The following is a 23,294-nucleotide window of genomic DNA, read 5'->3' on the forward strand; positions in this document are numbered from 1 at the left end:
TGATGTAAAAGAGTTCAATTTATCTGAAGTTTTATTTTTAACTGATGAAATTAATTTATTTCAAAGTGCTTAATTTAGATGCAGGAGAAATCGAAATGAAAAAATTGAATTAAAGCGACAGTCAATGATTAAGGCGTTTTTATATTTTATTTGACAAACACTTTTATTTATTAATAATGATATTCAATAAACATTGAGTTACTTGAGTAATTTTATACAAGTTTTGTTCGTAAATGGCAATAGATGGCAGTGCTACATTTTAAGGTGTTTCAATAGACTGTGTTTGTCTGACTGTTTTGGTTGTTGTTTTTTAGGTAAGCCAAGAGTGAATCAAATCAAATTGTAAATGCTTTGTTGAATGGTTTGACAATGCTTTTGGTTATTGATCTCATCCAAATCTATTCATTTATCTTGTAAATTTACATTTTGTGTTCATTTTGCTTATTTTGTCTTTGCATTTTTCCTCCTTCATTTACAACTCAAGACATTGCTGTTTGCCTCCATTGCTTGTGATCCAAGCATCATTTCACTTTTGTCCCTCGTTTTTATCCAGTCTCCAATAATGACTTTTAAGCCTTCTACGATTAAATTATCCACTAATATAATAACCAAATCATTGGGATTATCCTTGATTCTCTCATTTTTTGCAAATCAACATTTAATCTCTGCAATTCCAGTTCACCAACTTGACTCATCTTGTTCATCATTTTGTGGGGATCAATACCATTCACTTAAAGAATGGACCTCTTGTGCCCGTGGATGTCGATTTTTTTCATTAATTCAAATTCTCGCTAAACCACAATCGCTTGATGCAACTCAAAAATCATGTCTTAATAGTAAGTAATCAACAAATGCCACTCTTCCCATTATCCACCAATTATCAATCCTCATCTCCTTCCACTTCCACTTTCACCCTAATCCCTCCAATCAATAATTTGACTCAGATTTTTCTTCTCATATGTTTATCGATTACATTCGTTTGCATTGCATGTAAAAAATCATAGTTTAGGTCAGTTTATATTGGTGTTTATCGATAAAAATGCAAACATACAATTTATCCTGCAATTTGAAAAGCATCTCAACAATATCTCTGTTTTTCAATGATTCTGAACACACTTTCTCTATTTTCCAATATTCAACTGATTCCTTTTGAATTGGTCACCAATTTCTAATCCTGCGATTGAACAAGCCCATAGCTTCAGGTCCTTTGTTTTGGGTGAACTGCTTAAACTGTCTCAAAAATTGTTTTAGAAACGCTTCGAATCGTAAAAATTTTGTTGAAACCAATGGTTTAAAAAGGTTGAATTTGAAGAAGCTTAAATCCGCGCGAAGAGATACTTTTACATTTGGTAAAAGTGACCAATTCAAAAGGAATCAGTTCTAAGTGAAGACTCACATTTTCAGATTGTTTATCATTCATTCTCGTTTTTTGACCTTAAATAATAACCTCAAAATGTTCTAATTGACGCTAACGTTAACTTCCGTTACCAACTCTTTCATCATCTTTGCCTCATTGTATTTTCATGTAAACTTGAATTGGATACAAAATTTTCAGGAAAATCTTTTATTTTCACCTTTGATTATACACATTGAGATGAACTAAATGAACAAAAAGATTGAAAAACAAAACCATACAAAAGAATGCTTTCATAACAGGATTTACATAAAAAAGCATCACTATTAAACAGGAAAATCATTTAATCTATTAATTTTCACTTGTATTAGCTTTACAAGCTTCACAATAATGTTCAGTTTATTTAATAATCAAACCTAGCAGTTATCAATTATCCTCATAGCAGTTCGTTATTAAGTGATTAAAATTAACTCAATCACTTCATGAATTGGTTAATCTACCATCAAACGTGTGAAGATTTATTCACCAAATTATTTTCCAAATGATTGAAATGATGCACAGAATCTGGTCAGCATTTCATTCCAAGACCCAAAAGGTTGACATCTTCAATCGATAACTTTCCTTGCTTTAAACGACTAGTCAACTGTATTTGATCAGATCAGGAAATTGTTCAACAAAACCAACTGAACAATAAAAACATCGCAGCTGATTTTATTTCAATTCACAATTCCCAACGATAAACTATTAATAAATCAACTTGAATTTAGCTCGTCTTCAACTGAATTGAAAAAAATATCGATCAACATTTAACTAAACAATTAATTGGTTAAAAACAGCCCATTGTCAAACAATTTACTAAATGTTGATTGATTGCCATAGTTGATTATTAATAGAAATGCAATTTTCCCTTTCAACATTGTTAATTTGATCTTGTTGTTGAATGAAACATGAAATGTTGTAAACACAATTCAAAGCAAATGATTGAAACTCAACATCTTTAAGGTGTGATTCAATTTGATAACCCAATCTGGTTCAATATAAATAAACATAAAATTGTCGATGAATTATTCAATTTTTCAATTGCAATCAAATTAATAATGTTGACATGATTTTTTATTAAATGATTGTCTTCCTCTATATTGTTAACTGTTACCAATCATTAAATGCAACAATCAGATATATGATCAAATTTTATGTTGAAAATAATTGAATCTCAACCTGAATCTACTCCAAATCACACCTAATATGATTATGTTGTTATAAAGTGTAAATTATTGAATTATAAAATTAAATCAACCATCGAGTTGATCATTTTGTTGAAATATCGTTCAGTATGACTTGACTCATAATACTAAATGATCTTCATGATCGTCTTTCTTTCCGTAAAACGATAATCTGAGAAAGGATTGTTTCTCCTCTTGCAAGTCTCTAATTACTTTCCTGCAACCTTTTGTTAATCACAGTTGATTGAATACACTGATTTAACACGATTAACTTTTCCTATTCTAATGTTTGCAGACAATTTGCTGTTAACTGTAAACAAAATGATTGTCATCACTGAATAGCAAAGTGTACTTTTGTCGCAAATCCAACTCTTTCCTCTCTTTACCAATAAAGATATTTTTATGAACATTTAAAATACAATTGATGTTAAAGGGTTCATGATGATGAGGAGAGGTTTAATCATACAAAAAACATCTAAAATCATAATAAAAGCAGAACATTTTTTTCTTCTTCCAAACAATTTCATTCATCTCTATCATCGCCATTATAATTATTATTGATTTTTTTGCATTCTTCTGTTAAACTAGGTTAATCAATGATGAAGACAGATGTTTTACTTGAAATTGAATATTATTCAAACCTTTTTATATCTACAAATGAATAAGATTAAACCGTCTACTGATTGAAATGTAACATTCAATTGACAATGTTTTTCCTTCTTTTCCTTTATTTTGTAATGTTCATGAAATATTCAGAGTTTCCCTGTTTCATTCAGAGTCAAGGTTGTTGATCTTTTGTTTTTGTTCCACTTTAATATTGTTCAATATCTATGCTTGAATCACTCAACCAATGTTGATATAAGTTGGAAAACAATGAATCTGTCAACAGATTTATTGAACATCTTCCAACAATTCATTTTGTTGATTCCATTAAATTCATAACTTTTTAATTTATTTCACTCTTCAATCCTTTTGGTGAGATAATTTTAGTCATTTTATTACAATCCTTTCCTCTACTCACATTTCATAATTTAATTTACTCAATTTGCAATCTGTCATTCAGATATTACTCTCATGTTTCACCCTCAACTAAGTTGAAACAAATCTAACCAAATAAAACATTATCTGATTCATATGTCTAATGAAAGATGATAACCAAGAAATAAGTGAAATCAATTATCGTAATAACTTACAATTAACTTGAGTAAATTCAATTCTTAAGGTTAATGTTTATTGCGTTGTAATGTTTTCAAAATTGAAAGATATCTTTCAAACTTATGTTCAATAATTGGCTAAGACAAACTGAATTACTGACATTCAAATCAATTGATAATATTGACACAAAAATTTAAGCTCAGTCTAAATGGATGAACATTTCAAATGCTTTGTTGTTCAATTGAATTTGTGAAGCAAAACAAGAACTTGATTATTGAGATTTCATTCATTTTAGGCATAAATGATGAACACTTTTGATTATTTTATTCAAATATTGAGTTGTTTTTGCCATGTTTAGTTGACCAATCAATTGAACGACCTCGAATGTTTTCCTAACCATAAAACTCATAAATATATATTATATTGTAATAATTGCAAGTTGCATGATTTTATCACGCAAAGCAATGTTTCTCAATGCAAGTGTATATTATCATTGGCCATGTAAAATATTTGCTCGAATCAATTGATTATCTGTCCATCACTAATGTCCACTTGTCTTCCTTTCCTTTTAGCTTGTAATGAAGCTTACAATGAGACACAATTGAGGAAAGCATGCTCAAGCGGCTGTAGGAAGTCAATTGAAATGATAACCAGTGCCAAGACTGGACACAGTAATTCTGAACATCAATTACTCAGTTCAGCTGAACAATGGATCCACCATCTTGGAATGTAAGTATTTATCATGAACCATCATTTATAATAATGTATTTAACCTGTCAACCAAACATTTTCATTAACCATTAAAGCATAATCAATCTAACCGAACTGTAAAATCCTAAGAAGCAGGCAAATGATGCTAATTAAAATATTAATCATTCATAGAAAAAAATGATTCCAAGGAAAATCAAATAAAGAATTGAGTCAAAAATATTCTCAGATTTTATCGTGATGTTAAATTCACAGTGAATCAAGTTTTCCATTTTTACGATTAATTCATTTCCATTTCATGCTGTTTCTTCTAGATTCTGTATCATTATATTTAAATTCAGTTCAGCTATTTTTCCATGACGAAAAAATCTTGTTTCATGAAATCTAGGAATCATTCTCAAAAGCTTAGACTTCAAGACTTATTGAGTTTTCAGGACATATTGGAGTCGATTCATGTCATTGAATGGTCATCTGTTTTTGATAATCGAGTTGAGAGTTGAAATTTAGATGGCTTATTCAGTTTTACATATTTTCATTCATTGTACTGAATCAACCCAAAAGTCCAATTGATTAGCAGCCTTATGAGGCCCTTGATTTCATGATTTTGTTACTTCTTGTTGGTGATAAAAGATGATTGATGGTAAAAAATTAATAACAATACAATTATCAAATTGTTTACTCCTTTTATTCATGGAATTCAAGTGTTACTCGTTACGCCTTTAGATGAGTTTTTCAATTGACTCTGTTTTGCTTGGTTTCAGCTTAGAGTTCAAGTTTTTTTGACAGAATGAGCAGCAAAAAATAAGAGAAAACCAGGCAAAAAAGAAGTAAATTCATGATGTGGATGAAAAATTGCATAAGGATACCATGTTAGTGATACATAATGAGATGATTCACATCATATTAATTGTGTATAAACACTTCTGAAGCAATTCAATTTAACCTTGTCAACATTGTATCATAAAAGCTTGTTCAACTTTAATGCTTATAAAAGGTGTTAATAGATTAGATTCAAGTTGAAGCTGACAATCAAATGGTTAAACTTGAAAACAAAATTAGCATTAAATTTGATTTTCTGATATTTCTGTCTTGTAAAGGTGTCCTGACAATCTGTAGCAAAATCATGATCGATCAACTCTTTTTCAATGAATTTCAATTTTTCTGTCAAAATTTTATCAAATTTTCATTCAGCCATTGATTTAATCAATATAATTGATTTTTCGAGTCTTATGTTTGTCATAAAGTGAGGCTTAAATTGTGATCCTTTGATGGGTTAACTTTTGTTACCATTGAGATCCAACACTTAACCAACCACTAATTTATTCCTGGGCGTTACTTTAATCATTACATTCAATTGTTGTTTCATTGGAATAGCTATCAACATTTCAACTTATTTCTCATGCTAATCAATCTGTCAATCGTTGTGTTATTAATTGAAACAATGAACCAGTTAATTGATCAATCAGTCTTTACTTTGTTTAAGATCAAGTCCTGAATCCATAAATAAAGTCAACAATTTAACCATCTTCCATTCATTTTGATTGTATCTTCACTCATCTTCAGTTTTTCAACGTTAATTTGGGTTTATTTTAATCAATAGAACAAGATAATTCAATGAGTTTCAAGATTGGGAATCAAATTAAGAAAATAATTCAGCTAAGGTGAAGTGTTGAGAAAGGTTTGATTGAAAGTGAGAAACAATGTAAGATTGAGTTGATTGTGAATCACTTTTACTCTTACTTTACCGACTAATTGAGACATTTTAATTGTTAAAGGTTATAACAATACAAAAGGAAAGTAGTCAATTGATTCAATTAGCCAAACAGTTCTTTGACCGTTGTGTCCAATCAACGGGTTATCCTTTATTTAAAGATAATCACGGTTGAGTTGAAAATTCTGTTTACCATCACAATCACCATTATTATCAACTCTATTTCTGACGTTTTCATCGTCATTACACCTAATTGTTGAAATAAAAAACATTGAATTCTCAGTTTAATCAAGTTCTGGAAAATGTTTAAAATAAAACTAAATTGTCATTGGTTACTTGTTTAACCTGTAAATAATCAAACTGGTTGATTGATTACAATTTAGCAGAAATAGTCAATTTTTACTTATTAAATGGTTCATTGTTTCACTCAATTGTAGTTAACGAATGGTAAAATTGAAGATACAGTCGATTCAGATTAAAAAAACCAGAAATAAAATCATTTTTACCAGATTTTAAAGATTCATGTTTGCATGAAAAAATGCTATAAAATGGTGAATAAAAAGGTTGATATTAACCAGAATTAAATTATTAATTTCTTGTAATGTTGATGGAAATTATGGTTTCAGTTTTTCCCTTTTGTTTACCTTTTACTGATCTAAAAATTTTGCTCTTCATTAGGTCGCCATTTGAGGAAACCGTTGAATCTCCACATCATGAATTTACTTGGCCATTTCACTTTTTGAATGACATTTACAAACAGCTGACTGACCAGATTACTTCATCGACTAACTGGATTAAAAGTCGATCAAGTTATACTTTAATGTTTGGCAATGGTTCCAATGGCAGACAAATCTTCCTGGTCCGAGCTCGACCCCACCTCACAGTTAACCCAAGTCTTTCACATTCCAATTTGGCAATTAATCCGATTCATGAACAAAGTAAATCAATTTTTAAAGTAATCTTTCTTTTCAAATGAACAATTTACTAACTTCACTTTTCATCTTTCAACTTTTCTAGGTACATTCCATGTAATTGCTTTCCCATCTGTCTCATCCGCATCAACATCTTCCTCATCTTCTTTACCATCGTCATCGTCACATTTTTCAGCAAATAAACAAATTAAATTATCAGCTTCACCAGCCAACATTGTCCCAACAAATCGCATTAACTACCAAACAGATCAAAGTCAATCCTTTGCTCGTTGGGTTACCGATACAAGTCAAACCATAGTCAAAGATCTAAGGCTTTTGATGGCTCTTCTTTTGGCAATCGTAGTCTTATCCATTGTTACCTTTAGTGATGGCCTATGTTGGTCCGTTGATCGGACGAAAAAGCAACCCAGCACTCAAGAGAAGGCAGAAAATAACGAATCAACAGCGCCTTTTTTCATCTTAAATAACTCATTGAAAGGTGACAAGGAGCTTTTAGCTGATGATAACAAAAAGGAAGAGATGATTCAAGAAGAAAATGAAAGACCACCGACTTATGATGAAACCATTAAAACATCAGCTCTTAATTTTGCCTCATTGGCGTCTTCCCGGGAATCCAAAGCTTAAACCTGACTTAAACCTTCATCTATTATAATTATGATAACATTAATGATCGTTCATTATTCTTATAATTAGAAATATTATAACCCCTGGAAAAGGAAACAACGGAAAGAATCAAAGGACAAAAGTAACATTGAAAGTTATCATTAGGTCCAAAGTGATGCCCTAAAATGCAAAAAAGCCCCAAAAATGATCTCCACAATTTGATAATCTATCATCATGAAGAAACCAAAAAACGACAACAAATCAAAGACAACCACCAAAACTTATAGCAATAGATACCAAACCTTAATTACGTCTATTTGTAGACAAAAATCAAATATTATTAATGAATACTAATTACTTAAAATAATTGATTACTATTGTCCTCAAACTTTCCTCGCCGTCAATGGTTTTTTCAGTCATTGAGGCAGGCAAAGTTGAATCCTGAATGCAAACGAAAAAAGTAACAACAAAAGCTTAATTAACATTTTTCATCATTAATTAATCGTTAATTTGATCAAGCCTTTAAAAAACAATATTTACATAGTTTATTATCATTATAATTATTATTATTTACATTAATAATGATGCTCAGTCAATGATGAATCTAATGAAACGCTGCAAAGAGTTATCTTCAAGTTCCTTGTTAGCTCATGTTTATTTTTCAAAGCACAAACATTTACATTGAAATTTAATTAAATGGAAAATTAAATTCATCTTTTGATTAACTTACAGTTAAATAGAGATAAATTCATGTTAAATTAGTTAACAGAATTACAATTTAATTGTATTGTTATCATAAATTAATCAAATTTATAAGAAGCAACAAGCCATTCAATTTCAGGCTTTCCTCTTCATTCTTCACCCTTTTTTGATAATACAGTCATTTATATTATGATTTATAAAATTTAAAGTAGATTTAAATTTTTCTGTCTCTTAATTGTTAACTTTTATTGTAGACCAGCAGTTACTGTACCTGTAAACAATCAAACAATCACAGAACGGCAATGTTATCCATGTAATATGTTATTAAATTGGTAATACAATAAAAGTCAATACATGAAAAAGGTAAACACTAAAGCAACAAATGTTTGAATTATTAATTTGCAAGTTAATTTACGACTAATCAAGTTACAGTTATCGATTAACAATTAGCTTTGAAGTAACACCGAATCCATCAATAAACAAATCAATTATTCAGATAACAGTGAATTCAACCTTAAAATCTCTGCATTTCAGGTTTTAGCTGTTAAATCCTGTTTATTTGTATTTCTCAGTTTCATCTTTAAATTTTTTACCAATAAATTTGATCAAATTGTTTATGATCATAACGATAATTCATTTGATCCGTGTTCAGGTCAAATAACCCGTTAAACTGATATTTAATATGTGAAAAAAATGAACATCCAAATTGTTTTAGAAACTGAAAAATCTGTAAATCTTTTATAACCAAATTGAGATTAAGATTTAAATAAGGTTTAAAGGACAAGTCCAGTTTCAAGTAAATCTGATACAATTAAAGTAAATGATTATTTTTCAATGCTCACTTTTTCCATCTCCTGTTGTACTCAATTAAAAGGCTCAAGTGAAACTGACCCAAATACATGAATGGACTATTATCCTGATAAACATCAGTCCATCATCATCAATATAACGTCAAGTTGCATCTAAATTAAGACTCGGTCAATCAATGAGTTAAGCATGAAAAAGCTGTTAATTTATTGAAAACAGTTCAATTTCAATATCTATTCTGTGGGTCAACCAGATTTGTAGCAATTTTAAAGGTTAACTTGTTTTTAGGCTAAATTTATTTCATTTTTTTTCAACCCTTCGATATTGAAATTTTCAGGTTCATCTTGATTTAAGTAAATCGATGATTTAAGCGACTTGACATGTTACCACATTGGGCAGTCGAGTGAAATTCAATTTATTCAAATGCTGTAATTGAAGTCATGTTTTTACAGGGTTTGGCTGAGATTACTTTATATTGAAATGTTTATGTTGGTTTGGGTTAACATAAATTGTAGTTTAATAATTAAATCAGCCCTATCATGATACTTGTAGTGATACTTATCTTTACCAGATTATTACTGATTAGTTGATGATTATCGTAAGCTTATTTCAGGTTGTTTTATTGTGAGATTGACACCAATTTTTGTTTCTCTTCACCAAATCCCAATTCTCAACGGTTAATCTTATTTATAAATCTTGTACTTGTTTGAGTAATAAATGATTTATTACATGACTTTAATGGATGCAATTTACGACAATTTACAACTAGACATCAGGTGAATCTAATTGACTACGAGAGATAATCATTTAGACAAGGTTACAATTTGAAATGATAGTTGAATAAATTAACTGGCATATTTAAAAACACTTAGATGGTCACTTAATTTGTGCATTTGTATCTTTAATTTGCATGTAAAATTGTCAATAATAATAGCCGATGGAACTTATTTAAAGATGAAGTTTCAAATTTTGATCACAGATATACAAATTACAAATGAATATGTAAATAATATGAGAAGATATGGAAATATAACGTTTTCTGTTTAACAGGATGAATCTGGATGATGTTGGATGAGTTTCTTAAATAAAATTAACAGCTTGTTGAATAATCAAAGAGTTTTGAGGAGCTTAAGTTGAACAACATTAAGTAATGATTTGATGGTGACCATGTTGATATGAATTTTTCCTTAATTACCACCCATATTTTTTGGTACTTTCAGTAAACAACGAAATGTCGATCTTGAGACGCAACCGTAAAATTATGTACAATTCATGTTATTAAAGTTTGTTTTCTCACTTAGGAACTAACCATGATTACATTAATTTTCATCACTCTCAAGGCTTTCCATGAATCGGCAATTTCAAATTAACCACAATTCATCCATAATCATTGTCACTTGGATTTTCATTGTCAAATGATTAGAGATCCGTTACTTTGCTCTTGTTCAAGTAAAATATCCAACATTTTCAGGGTTAGTCTATTTTGTATGCTAATTTGATTATGTTTAAAATTCAACATTTGGTTTGTCACTTAGGTCTGGCCAATGGATCATCACTCTGTGTGTCTCCATCCAGATCAATGGATTGCGGTTGTGGCTGTTGCTGCGATTGTATGATGAAGATTATTTGATCGTAATGATTGGCATTTCAAGTGCTCATTTAAATCTGCATTTGAATATGAGTCTTGCTCTGAATCTGATTCTGTAGATGGTGACGAACTCGAGATTATTTTTTCTGATCCGGAATCTATTTCAGCTTCTGGTGAAGGCACAATTTTAAGATCAGGTTCAACATCAGGCTCGACTTTTTGTTCAATAGCTGTCTCGACAGTGGCTTCAAACTCAGAAGTTGGCAAAATTTCTATGTCTATTTCAGGAGAAAAACGTTCAGCTGAAATTGAAGCTGTTGAAACTGATGATATGGATGATGTTGATTTTGAAAAATATTTCGGAGTCGATGAAAGCATATTCATTTCATCTAATAGACTGTCAGGCTCAGTTTCTGTAGCTTGATCATGTACTTGAATTGGTTGCATGCCACCAATAGCCGCTTGCCGGTTTAAATTGTTATTATTTGGAGGCACCAATGAAACAATACAATTAGGGCCTAGAAGACGAGAAAAATTGTCACTCTTTAATACTCCTGGGTAGATTGAGGTTTTGACAATGATTTTGGAAGAAACTTTGGGTTTGTCTGGCCAGCTTGGAAGATACTCCGTTAAAAAGTCTGGATTGAGGATACGACAAAGTATAAAAGAGGAGAACAACGACAATATGAATTGAAGACCGTTGGCAGTAATTAAAGATGTTTGAAGGTTGATTGTCGTATTAAATGAACAGATAACACCAAACATAGTTAACCAAGTGAAAAGTGTCGAGATGATTAAAGTGATAAATTGTCCACCCAAGGTGATCCATATGAAAGATGATGATCTAGAGAAGCTGACCCATGAAAAAGACGTAGATGCTGAAGGTTCTATATATGAAACTGGTCCTTCTGAGGCTAATATACCTGCTGCAGAGGTTACAATGTAGACTAATCCTGAGAAAACACCAAATGAATGTGTCCAATCTCTAGTTGCACCAACCAATGAAAAAATTATTGACAACAGGCCAAGAATTAGTTGGAAAATAGAAAGACCAAATAAAGATTGACGGTTGAGGTCTTTTCCTTCAAATGGCGAGTTGACTTTAATTCCATTGATTGTTGTCCCGTCAATTGTTGTTGTACTTGTTGTCGAGGCTGGTGGTTGGGGTAACTCTTTCAATTTGATGACATAAACTTGTTCCATATCACTGACAGTTAAACTTTGATGTATTTACCTTTAAAAAGAACAATTAATAAAAACAAATTAAAACGAGTCCGTAAATGAAAAGGTAAAACAATTGGATTATTGTTGAAGGGTCAATCATTGATTCAATAATAACGTAGGTATCAGATTTTCAACGATTAATCCAAAGAAGTTTCATATTTTTGGCATTAAATCAATAAAGTTGTGTTACATGAGTTGTTTGATTGAATTCACTAAAGTTATTAATGGGAAATCACAGGACGATGAAATATAAAAATCAGTAATTAATAGTGATTGATCCATCTTGATGATTAAACTGTAGTCTAAAGGGAACATTGTTTTGGTTTGTTGCTCTGTTCTCACTTGATGTATTTACCGTTTGCCTGATGTAGAGTTGTGATGAGCTGATAAATTCACATGAACACATTGAAAGAGAGGAAAGACAAAAGAGAGAAACAGAGAAATAGACAGAAGGAGAGAGTAACTATGGTATAAGTGTTGATTGGCCTCTCTCATCAATAGTTGCCGATTAACTAATCGTCATTACCAACTGATATCAAGGTTGCTGGTTGACCCAAACACGTGAGAGGGCAAATGCAGATTGACTAAGATGATGATCAAGTTTAGCGAAGGTCACTGTTGATGTTAATCTTGTTTCATGATGTAGTTGAATTAACCGGTTGACTTTCATTACCTAAAATAGAGAGAGAGAGAGAGAGGGAGAGACAGAAAAGAGAGCAATGAGAGAGACAAGAAAGATGATATTGATAATGAGAATGATGAGAAGTTCATTAATTGAATAGCTAGTAATAAACCACGTTGACGCCTTATTTTCCTCTCGGTTTTGTTGTTGTTGTTTATTGTTATCCTATTCAGTTAACACCAAACGAGGTCAGAAAAAAGGTTTCACATTGAAAAATGAAAGAGATAAATAGAAGAGTTGATTTGAGATTGAAAAAAATGATGATAAAACATGAGAAATGCGACTCACCATGGTGTTGATGATAATAGGTTTCTCATTGCCATCTTCCTTGTTATCTAACAGACCTTTTCCTAGGCTTTATTAATTTTCTTTACAACGGTTGAAAGCGCTGCTGCATAATCCCAATGATGACAAATTGTTCAACCTAAAGAAACCCAAAGATAAGAAAAGCTTTTTTTTAACCAATCATAAATTGCCATTTATTTCTCACCAAATCTTTACATTTCTACGCTATTAACCAGGACCAGACTAAATAGAAAAAGTTTTTCCTTTAATGGCTGTTGTAACAAGAATTTGAGTTTTCTGGTTTATTTTAATTACCGAGGAATTGGTGCTTTTTTATTTTGTTTGACATTACAGTGCCAACTATTAACTTGTGAATCCATCGATGTGTGATAAATTGATCTTTTGACCTATTCAGATCAACATCCTTTCCTGATAAATAATATTCCCTTTTTTAATACCTTCTTGAATTTCAATCCTGTGAGAAGCTATTGAACTTGCTCCTCTTCTTACCGTTTTTCATATTGATCTTTATTCCATGACAGCCTTTATTATCATTTCTTTATGAGGATGTCTTATTCAACTAAACAACGGATAACAATTAAATAAACAATCAATTGTGGCCAACTATGACCTGGAATCAACTTATTGATAACTTCAGTGACAATGACAATAATGATGGTCATCGTTAATGTATTAATAAAACAGTGGGAAATGGCGGCTGAGAATCTTTCAAATGCTTTTGTTTGTAGAATGAAATTTTTAATTCTATTTATAAATTGTAATTTTTTGATAACTCTTTTGGCTATTGTGGCATTGTTTTTAAATTGTGATGGACATGTTTAATGTGGTTTAACATGGTTATGTTTTCACCAGAAAGGAAGGAAGAGAAGCTGATGTTAAGGGTGGAAGACCTGGTTGCTTAGACTATGTTCCAGTTTACAGATTATGATCAGTGCAAAAGTGAAGGGACAACAACTTTTAATCATCAGGAAATTGTGATTTCACTTCAATCCAATCAATAAAATCACAAGGTTAATGGTTAAGAGCAAAGATAAAGAGATAAAAAGTTCCACCAAATTAACTCGCAATAATGGTTAGAATCGTAACCATAACCAATCCAGTAAATATTTTGGATAATCAATCTCTAGTCAATTAATCATCTCTCTGAATCGAAAGATTGCTATCTTATTGTTCAGCTGAACAAAGCATTATTAAATTGGATGAATCAAGTGTTACAAATCGGGTTAAGATGAATAAAGATTCCAATAATAGTCAAATCAGTGTTACACTAAGGTGATTAGATGTGACCTTCTCATCATAATGTGATACCAACCCAAGCCTGTTTAAAATAGATCCGTCATTTGTGGATTGATTGTAAATAATAGGGTTTAATTAATCCAGACGATTGTAAACATCATAACTTCTGGTAACCAGTGTTTTTTTGACTGACCACTTCTATACATTTGCTTTGGATGTGACTCAAATTGCCCGATATGTGTTAATAATTGCTGTAATTTCATTGAGATGAAGATATAAATAGAATCAGCTACTCATAGTAATCAAGGAGATTTGAATTAAATTTCCAATTTAATTAATTCACTTCAATCCTTATATTATTTCCCAATCCAAATTGAATTTGACTAATTCAATATTGTGATTAAAGGCTCTTTTCATACCTTTTGAAAAGCCTCTAGCAATTATTTTTTGACTGACAAAACACTTGCTAAATGTAAGCTAATCACTTACATTTATGACCATTCTGATGTATTGGAGTGGACAAATATATGGACATTTATGAAGACTAAACTTAAACAAATATCAATATTGATAGTCGTATTAAAAACATTGTTAGCCAACTCTTAGCTCAAAGTTGCAATCGATTGAGCATTAAACTGATTGACTATTGATTTATTTAGTTCATCGAGCATAAAGGATAAATCAATGAAATCACAGGTAAAATCAATGGTCATTGTGGTGGTTACAAGTGGTTACTTGTAAACAAGGCTACTAATTGGATCAACGCATAAACTACCCTCATGATTGGTCAACAGCATAAGAACCATTTTGACCGTTGATCCTTAATTGACTGGAATTTGCTTGGATTCAGTAATAAATTGAATTCCAAGTTGCTTGGAGATCAGATTAATATAAAACTGTCATTCATTTTCATCTTTTACTTTCTTTTTATTTTAATTCACCTTAAGGCTAATAAAATGTTTAGAAAATAAAAATTCAATCATTTGATTAGAGAGGGAAAGAGACAGAGGCACAGACTGAAGACTAGAAAGAGAAAGAAGAATGATGATTATTCTGTCGACCCTTTCTTCACCCCTTCAGCTCTTTACTCTCACTAGCAATCTTAGGAAATGAAATTCAAGTTAATACCCTTGGTCCGTTAAAACCAGTCACTTTTGAAACATAGTCATTCCCATTACAATCATCATTATCATCAGTAATATCATCGATATCATTACCCTTTGATGTTAACGAAGTGAAGGTGAACAACGATTCCGAAGTGACCAAGCAACATGACCACTGCTGGCAAATAGTTTTATTGTTTTCATCTTATTGTTAAACTTATTGAAAAATCTGGTTTCACTTTTTTTGCTTTATCCTTCGCCTGATTTAGGATACTTTTTTTGCCCGTTTACTCGAGGACTTACAAATTGTGCTGAAAAAGTTATTGTTTTGGTTTTACATTTGAAAATTGTACTGTCCATTCACATATTTGTTAACCTTTGCTTTTAGGTTTAGATAAAGGTAAAGGTTTTTTCGTTTAATAATGATGGTTTGTGCTGAACCCGATAACCTCACTTCACCCGTTTCCTACTTATGGAACTATCCGTTTGTGGTCAATTTATCCTATCCGGATTACAGCCAATCATTGGTTAACCATTCATCTGAATTTATTGCAAAAAACATTCCTTTTGATGCTGTTGCTTCACCCGATGACTTCCCTCTGATCAACAACCAAAATTTAGTGATTACATTGATAATCATTTACTTGTGCTTTATAATCAAAATAATTCCTAGTCTAATGTCTTCTCGATTACCTTATAACCTTCGTCCATGGCTAGTTGTCTTCAATGGACTCATGTTTGGTGCGTATTCGGCTGGCTTTTGTATTTTCGTTTATTGCTTTCCACCCTGGAGATATGCCATGTACGGTGAAGATGCTACCCTGGAAACTCCATTGACCAAAGTTTATTACATGTATGTGCACAATCTTATCTTTTGGGCTCGTTTGGTTGACCTGGCTGTACCTGTGTTTAAATTGCTGATGAAAAAGGATTCCACAGAGACTATTCTCCACGCTGTTTACACTTCAATCATTGTGACAGCCTACTCATTGGGATATGAACTGGAATCCAAGGAACCATATACGTTTTTACCCATGTTTGATGCTCTCAAAGTGATCTTTCGCATGTTCTACCACATTTTAACGGCTCCAGGGGAAAAAAGTTTGATGCTGGATGGAATCAATAAAAGTAAAATCCATTGGATTAACGTTTTTATTAATGCTATTGGATTAAGCGTCATTGGTTACCTTTTCACGACAAATTACAATTTTTCTCGTACATTGTATTCTTGGGTTGTCATAATTACTTTGAGTGAAACTTTATTCCATATATTTGGCATATTTAACATTAATTTACCTTCAACTTCACAATCTTCAAAACAGTCAAGCAAATTCATTGATTAAGCAAACTGATGATCATCAGTCACAAAATTACATTGATCCTTAAATTACATTACATTTACTTTATTAATTAACTCCACCAACTTTTAATACTTTCAATAGATGTTAAAGTTTATGTGTTAAAGGAGTATCCCATTTTGGGCAGAAAAGGCGAGAACCGAAGCGGTGTTGGAATGCATTTTGGCCTCATAGTCAGAAAAATTGTAAGAGGAATGAAATCTTTGGATGACCTAACCTTTCATGAAGCAATGGAAGCTGATTGCGATCATTTCATTGATTAAATGATACAATGATTTCGTCCAAAACTTCTCGACCAATTTAATACATTTAAAATGAATATTCCTGATATCCTAAACAGTATTAATTTTAGATTTTCTTGTCAATAATTTCATTACTCTTTTCTTATTTTTAATCTTTTAGATGATATTTTAAGAATAAAGTTGGAAACAAAATTAATTAGTCCTGTCTAATGTATTATAAGATATTTAAACCCATAATATCCTAGTCTAATCAAATCTGCGATTAGATTTTAAAAAAATTGAAAATCGCGGCTCAATTAAAAATGTAAACAGATTGATACAAAGAGTTAGACTTTTTGAATTGAGTTGAGCTAAAAGAAAAAATTGGTTATCAGTTTCACTTATTTCCACAGGACTGTTTCGAGATTTGGTATCAACAATTGTTATTCAAGAAATTTCGATAATCTGTTGAATTTATTTGTGTTTAGCTGCTGATGGAATCATAATACATATTCAGTCTGTGTGGTACATACACTTTGTATTCAAATTACTCTGTCTTCTTTCAATTCAAACCAGTTGTATGGACTTTGTTTCATTAGTTGAAGTTAAATTTTTCATAAATTCAAATCATCGTGATTCATGACTTTCAAAGTTTTAATGAGCAAATGAACCAAAAAATAACGATTATTAACTCAGAGGTTTGTAGATGTTTGTCCAGATAGATTATTTTACATATTTCATTGCTTTCCATTTGCTTTTTCAATTCTCATTTGTTATATTTTGTTTTTTTCAGCTATTCAACCATTCGGAGGAACTCGATATTTCTCAGGAAAGTGACAGGATTGACAATGGTGGTGATTACCAAGAACATTATCTCCAATAATTGATGGAAAGTTATTGTTGTTTCAAATACGATAGTAAATAAAGATACAAATTGAAGGTTACACTTTTTATTTTACACCAAACTGCAAACTACATTATCACATGGGCTGGACAGTTTCATTAAAAGATTTAGATTGTGGAATATCAAACCATCAATTCAATAAACAGCATGCATTTGTTTACCTGCATATGTTTATCTCCATCGATTAATCTAGCAACTGTAAGCTCGACAAACCTGATCTTGTTTCCTTGAGCAGTCTTCCTATCAAAGAGGCAATTAAACCATGAAATGGTAAACCTTGATACCTTAGTCTGTTTTATCTTATCAAATGATTATTAGAAATATTATCAATTTAATATCTTTTAAATTTCATTTTCAGTGAAATCACAAGCAACCTTTTTTATCACCACAATCTTTCCATTGAAACACTTGCTGCTTGGATGGATTAGTCATTGGATTAGTCACAGTCATCGTCATTTCAATAAGCTAGCACGGTTATTGGTACTATTTGACAATTCGCTAATGAATCAAGTGTTGAGAGTCATAATACTGAGCGATGAAAAGTTAGCGATGGATGGAATCAAGGATCATTTACCTCTTTGGCTATAAACTTAATTAATAGTACATTGAAGTTCAATGTGCAAAGGGAATCCCCATATAAAGTCGCTGATATGCCCTTAGGACATGATCGTGATTGAGATGCTTATTAAGTATCAGAAATTTTCCTTCCAACTCTGTTAATTTATCACCTGAAGGTGCTGAAAATATTCAATAGAGGATCGATATAACTCTGTCGCTGTTATACTTTTCCTAACTTTTATTTATTGTTGTCTATTGTGCCCACCAATGTTTGACCACTTCTATAAATTTATTATAAATGTGACTAGTGATGTATGGTGTTCAAAAAATATACACTAGTTTCACGAAAAAATTAAATTTTGATAAACGCCATTCAAATTCCGTCACGTTCGGTGACGTCTGCGTTCCGTGCAACACAGTCGTCATGGTTTCCATCTTTGCTATTTTCCCTATTTTTGCTAAATTTTTAGCAAATCACATTCAGCAAATTCATTCTGAGCTATTTTATATTTTTATCCATTTCATACATTGTTAATCATTTTTAAGAATAAATCAACAAAACACTTCGACTGAAGCATATGTCTACGATGATGTATAAACTGTTTCTTGGGAACAAGATACACTAGAGTACCCGGTTAACGCAATTTTTTTGTGTCCCGTTTAAAGCAATTTTCACAGTCTCCATCTATGTTTTTTTAATTAAGTTTGAAAAATCTACATCTGGTGAAGCAGTTTGTTATTGTTTTTTGACTGACTTTTTCCCAAGCTTCACTAATCCAATCAATTGTTTCTTTGAGTGTAATTGTTTTAATTATATTTTCAATGGTTTCATCGGTTGACATGAGTGAGGCCATGAATATGTTCAACTCGGAGTAATAATGATGTTTTAAGTTGGCTATAATACCAGCGTCCAGTGGTTGACATTTACTTGTTGTATTTACTGGTAAGTAAATAAGCTTTATGTTGCTCCATGTTTTACCGTCAACTTTATGTGCTGGACAATTGTCATTAAATAATAATATTTTTTCATTCTTTACTTTCAGTTCTTCATTCCACTCATCAATCCACTCAACAAATAGATGACTTGTCATCGAAGCTTTCTTGCTGGCTCGATAGTCAATATTAAATTGTTTTGTATTATAAAGAATAGAGGATAGACATCTTGGTTTTTTACTTTTACCAATTATCAATGGATTTTTTTTCTGACCATCATAACTGCAACACAACAAAATTGTTATTCTTTCTTTGTTTTGTTTAATTCCTTGTTTGTTAGCATCTTTGACAAAATATGATCTTTGATCAATATTGCGATACTCAAGACCTGTTTCATCACAGTTCCAAATTTGATAACCTGGATGCTGTTTAATTATTTCAGGCAAGTCATCAAAAAACCATTTATCAACTTGCTCTTGATTAACTGACTTTGCTTCTCCTTTTGCTTTCAGGTAGCTCAAACTTGTTCTCCTCTTCACATTTGAAAACCAATGGTTACTTGCTTTGAACACTTCACCTTCACGACTAGCAATTGAAATTGCTTTTGATTTAATTATTCTGTGGTTCACTGGAAATCCTTTCTCATTGCAATCGTTGACAAATTTATGAATAGCTTCATCTCTTATTTTTGTTTTTGAACCACTAGACGTTTTCGTTGACCATCAATTTTTGATTCTATTTTTATATTTTCTTTATTTTTCTTTATTCTTGAGATTGTTGATGGACTTACTTCGTTGTTGTTAGCAATCAGTAACTGTTTTTCACCGCTTTCAATTTGCTTCACTATATTTAATTTACTTGATAACGTTAATTTACTCATGTTTACAGTTTAACGTTATAATATCCCTCATATTTAAGATTATGTCACTAGATGGAGACTAACAAAAAAAAATTGCGTTAACCGGGTACTCTAGTGTATAAATAAATTGGGATCAACAGATGCAATATCTTTATTGAAAATGATTTATCTAATTAATTTTAATGACCTTGAATTCAGTGATCGTGATTTTGATGACGAATGGGATGACCCCAAAGCTTTCGGTATATGTAATAGCCAATTGACTTCAGTTGGTGTGTTTGGTGCGACAATAGTTTCGGAGTACATTACTTACATTATGTACATTTTCCATTCCGAATGTTGCTACTGCTTGCAACAACAGCTAATTCAATTTAAACCGAGTATCAACACAACTTACTAATTGTAAGTAGAATACTTATCATTATATATCTTCATTAATTATTATCTCTATCTTAATTAATATCTTCACAAGATTATTATCAAAATTATTTTTTATAAATAATAATATTTATTCTACCAGTAGCTACATTCAATATATTATATTTTTCAATACTTTTTGATTGAATTTTGTGGAGCAATAACCACAATAAGGGCACTGTCAATCTTTCTTGCTCTTATCTTTGGCGGAGTCTTTTCTTAGATCAGTTGCCAAGGGAACATCTGCCACTGGTTCGAGTAGTGGATAATTGTCTTTGTTAAGATCCAACATCTCAGTTTTATCTTCATAATAAGCGCCGTATGAAAAACATGCATGCATCACATTGTCAATTATAGCCATATGTTTGAGTTTGCATGGAAACTTTGCCTGCAATTGATTTTTGCAGATAACCAATCGCGGTTTATCCTGGATTTCAGCATTTGAATTCTGGAAAAGGAATAGAAACAATTAGATGAAATTGAATTCTATAAGTAATTTAAGCAAAACTGTTGATGGAAATACTTACATCTGGATCGTTTTTGTCAGTATTATTCGTCTCCAAATTTTCCTTCGGATTCTGAATATATAAATAAATAATAATATAAATTAGCTTGTCTCTCTTTCATATGCAGTTTGGTTCGACAGTAGCTTGGGCAATACTTTGTCCTGCTTAAATTTTGTCTATGTCTTAAGTCTTGTTAATTGGATAAAGTAAAATGTATTTAAAACTCACCTTTTTCTTATTCTTATAATATTCCTGAAATAAGAAATGAATGCTAAAATTGATTAAATAATTTAATACTTATTATTTTTTTACTCACCAAGGCTTGAGCGAATGATAAATTTGACAAGATACCAGATATGAAATAACTTATGATGATTAAAATTTAGAATAGAATTAACTGAAAATTAAATTTAAATTTTGAGAAAAAGGCGATTTAACACGAGGATTCGATACTAGTGCGCCTCCTATTGTGTTTTCATCGAAGAATCTTTGTCTCAATAGTATCGCAGCCCTCTTCAGATACTATCGAACCAAATAGGAATAAACTAATTATTTGTATGAAATTGATTACAAAAATCAATTTTGTAAGCAAAAGACATTTCGATTAATCCTATTAAAATATTAAATGCTGTTGCAAGCAGTAGCAATATTCAGAATGGAAAAACAATTGTCGAACCAAACACCACGAAGTCAATGGCTATTGCATAAGTACTTCAAATTTACAAGTACTTTATTTTTTATAAATAATAAAACTTTTTACATAGCGGATTCAATTCTTTTGTTCATCTATCGGTGTAACAATTGATACTGAAAAACTCAATTTGTTAGATTTGATCATACTTTTCGCTGTATTTTGGTTCATTCAATGTTATGCAGTCTTAAGAAAATATTCCGTCTGAGTTACGTTTTTTTGATTACCAATTTTCTTGATAATTACAATGCTTATTGAATGTGAAATGAATTCTTGATTAAATTCTGATAAACATACATAAGATTAGATTTGTTTGCTATTAAACAAAGCTTGGATTTTAGTACTACTAGGTCAGACGATCTGGCGTTAGCAAGCAATTGAATCTACCGTATTGTTTTTTAGATTTAACAAGAAACGAAATCTAACATCGAAAAAGTACAAAATTGTATCTTAGTTTCACTCCTTAACCATCCAGTATAGACCATGATTCATTAACTTCTCTTGCATCTGAAATCTTGTTCACAAGAGATATTAAATCACAAAATAACTTGTGAAACCTCATGCAAGCTTTAAAATTTGCTAATGCTTCGTCGTTTGTTCAAGCATACTGGATTATGAAAGTCATAGGTCAAAATCCGAAAACCTTTCTTTGATGATCGTTATTTAATTTTCAGGCTTACAGCATGTTCTTAAGCGGGCATATTACGAATATCAAGTTCGAGACCTCATTCGTTTAGGAGATATCATAGTTACAAAAATTTGCTTTGGTATGAGTTTCAGACTTTTTGCCCCTTTTCGGGTCAAATTCTGATTACTATTGGTGAAATAATGATAAATATTCATGAGGATCATCGAAAAATTTCAAACAACCTTCAAATGACCTCTTAAGGTCGAAATGAAATCCAGAAAAATGACCGTCAATGAACCTTGAAAAGTTGATCGTTTCACCGTCTCAATATTTTCTGTCTTATTAACAAATATCATCTTTCTATGATGTTTTATTCGTTAGATATCTTGTACACAGTAAAACAAAAAGTGGATTTTCGAAAAGGCATATCTGAGTTAAATCTTCACTTCGTTTCACTACGCTCCGATAAATATATAAGATATTATGTTACTTGGTTCATAGGTTAAATATAGCTGACAACATATACTGCCCAAATATCTTTCACCGATGAATAATGAATGCAAAATAAGTTTCAAGTAACGTTGAAATGGTGAAGAACTAGTAGAACCAAGAAGGTGAAAATTTCACTATAAAATATCAGCATAAATTTTCAACAAAGGCAATAAAGCCGAGTTCATTCAAGTTCATTTATGACTTTTTGTCCGATAAAAGATCTAAATTTTCATAGTTTCCTCTGCCAAATTGGCTTGCCACTAATCTAATATTTGAATTGGGGGGTTCAACTCTTCCTCACCTATCCCAAAAAATGCAATTTTTCCCCAATACAAACAACTTGCACCAATTCACATGTACCTCACCTATCAGAAGATCATGAAGAAAAACAAG

General features: G+C 31.1%; 3 protein-coding genes and 1 long non-coding RNA gene across 10 annotated transcripts; 2 read left to right on the forward strand and 2 right to left on the reverse strand.

Moving 5' to 3' along the window:
- Positions 1-341: 341 nt before the first annotated feature.
- LOC107362105 (uncharacterized) lies at positions 342-8,756 on the forward strand. Its single transcript, XM_015929112.3, has 4 exons — positions 342-836; positions 4,305-4,461; positions 6,830-7,089; positions 7,169-8,756. Exons 1-4 carry the CDS (start codon positions 563-565, stop codon positions 7,705-7,707), a joined length of 1,230 nt encoding a protein of 409 aa, XP_015784598.2. The 5' UTR covers positions 342-562; the 3' UTR covers positions 7,708-8,756.
- Positions 8,757-10,075: 1,319 nt separating this feature from the next.
- On the reverse strand, positions 10,076-13,020 carry LOC107361915 (uncharacterized). Of its 6 annotated transcripts, none has more exons than XM_015928863.3 (3): positions 12,978-13,020; positions 12,363-12,680; positions 10,076-12,017 (listed from the first exon to the last, which is right to left on the reverse strand). In XM_015928863.3, exon 3 carries the CDS (start codon positions 11,984-11,986, stop codon positions 10,772-10,774), a length of 1,215 nt encoding a protein of 404 aa, XP_015784349.1. In that variant the 5' UTR covers positions 11,987-12,017; positions 12,363-12,680; positions 12,978-13,020; the 3' UTR covers positions 10,076-10,771. The 6 variants fall into 6 exon arrangements, with proteins under 6 accessions (XP_015784349.1, XP_015784350.1, XP_025016561.1 ...); XM_015928864.3 differs by having other exon boundaries at positions 12,350-12,680; XM_025160793.2 differs by having other exon boundaries at positions 12,198-12,680.
- Positions 13,021-13,172: 152 nt separating this feature from the next.
- On the forward strand, positions 13,173-20,455 carry LOC112538830 (very long chain fatty acid elongase 1-like). 2 transcript variants are annotated; one of them, XR_016201067.1, is made up of 5 exons: positions 13,173-17,611; positions 17,707-18,087; positions 18,176-19,318; positions 19,419-19,754; positions 19,825-20,455. XR_016201067.1 is itself a non-coding variant. In XM_025160796.2 (3 exons), the coding sequence occupies exon 1, from the start codon at positions 15,757-15,759 to the stop codon at positions 16,675-16,677; it is 921 nt and encodes a 306-aa protein (XP_025016564.1). In that variant the 5' UTR covers positions 13,173-15,756; the 3' UTR covers positions 16,678-17,611; positions 17,707-18,087; positions 18,176-18,949. The 2 variants fall into 2 exon arrangements, 1 of the variants encoding a protein (XP_025016564.1); XM_025160796.2 differs by lacking the exons at positions 19,419-19,754; positions 19,825-20,455 and having other exon boundaries at positions 18,176-18,949.
- Positions 20,456-20,660: 205 nt separating this feature from the next.
- LOC107362081 (uncharacterized) lies at positions 20,661-21,540 on the reverse strand. Its single transcript, XR_001568608.3, has 4 exons — positions 21,407-21,540; positions 21,319-21,342; positions 21,112-21,162; positions 20,661-21,032 (listed from the first exon to the last, which is right to left on the reverse strand). It is a non-coding gene; the product is annotated as an uncharacterized LOC107362081 (long non-coding RNA).
- Between the last annotated feature and the right edge of the window lie 1,754 nt (positions 21,541-23,294).

Source organism: Tetranychus urticae, chromosome 1 (genome assembly GCF_039701765.1).
Source record: "Tetranychus urticae isolate SD_2017Ah chromosome 1, NJAU_TeUrti_SD_1.0, whole genome shotgun sequence".
In the NCBI taxonomy this organism is placed as follows: Eukaryota; Metazoa; Arthropoda; class Arachnida; order Trombidiformes; family Tetranychidae; genus Tetranychus; species Tetranychus urticae.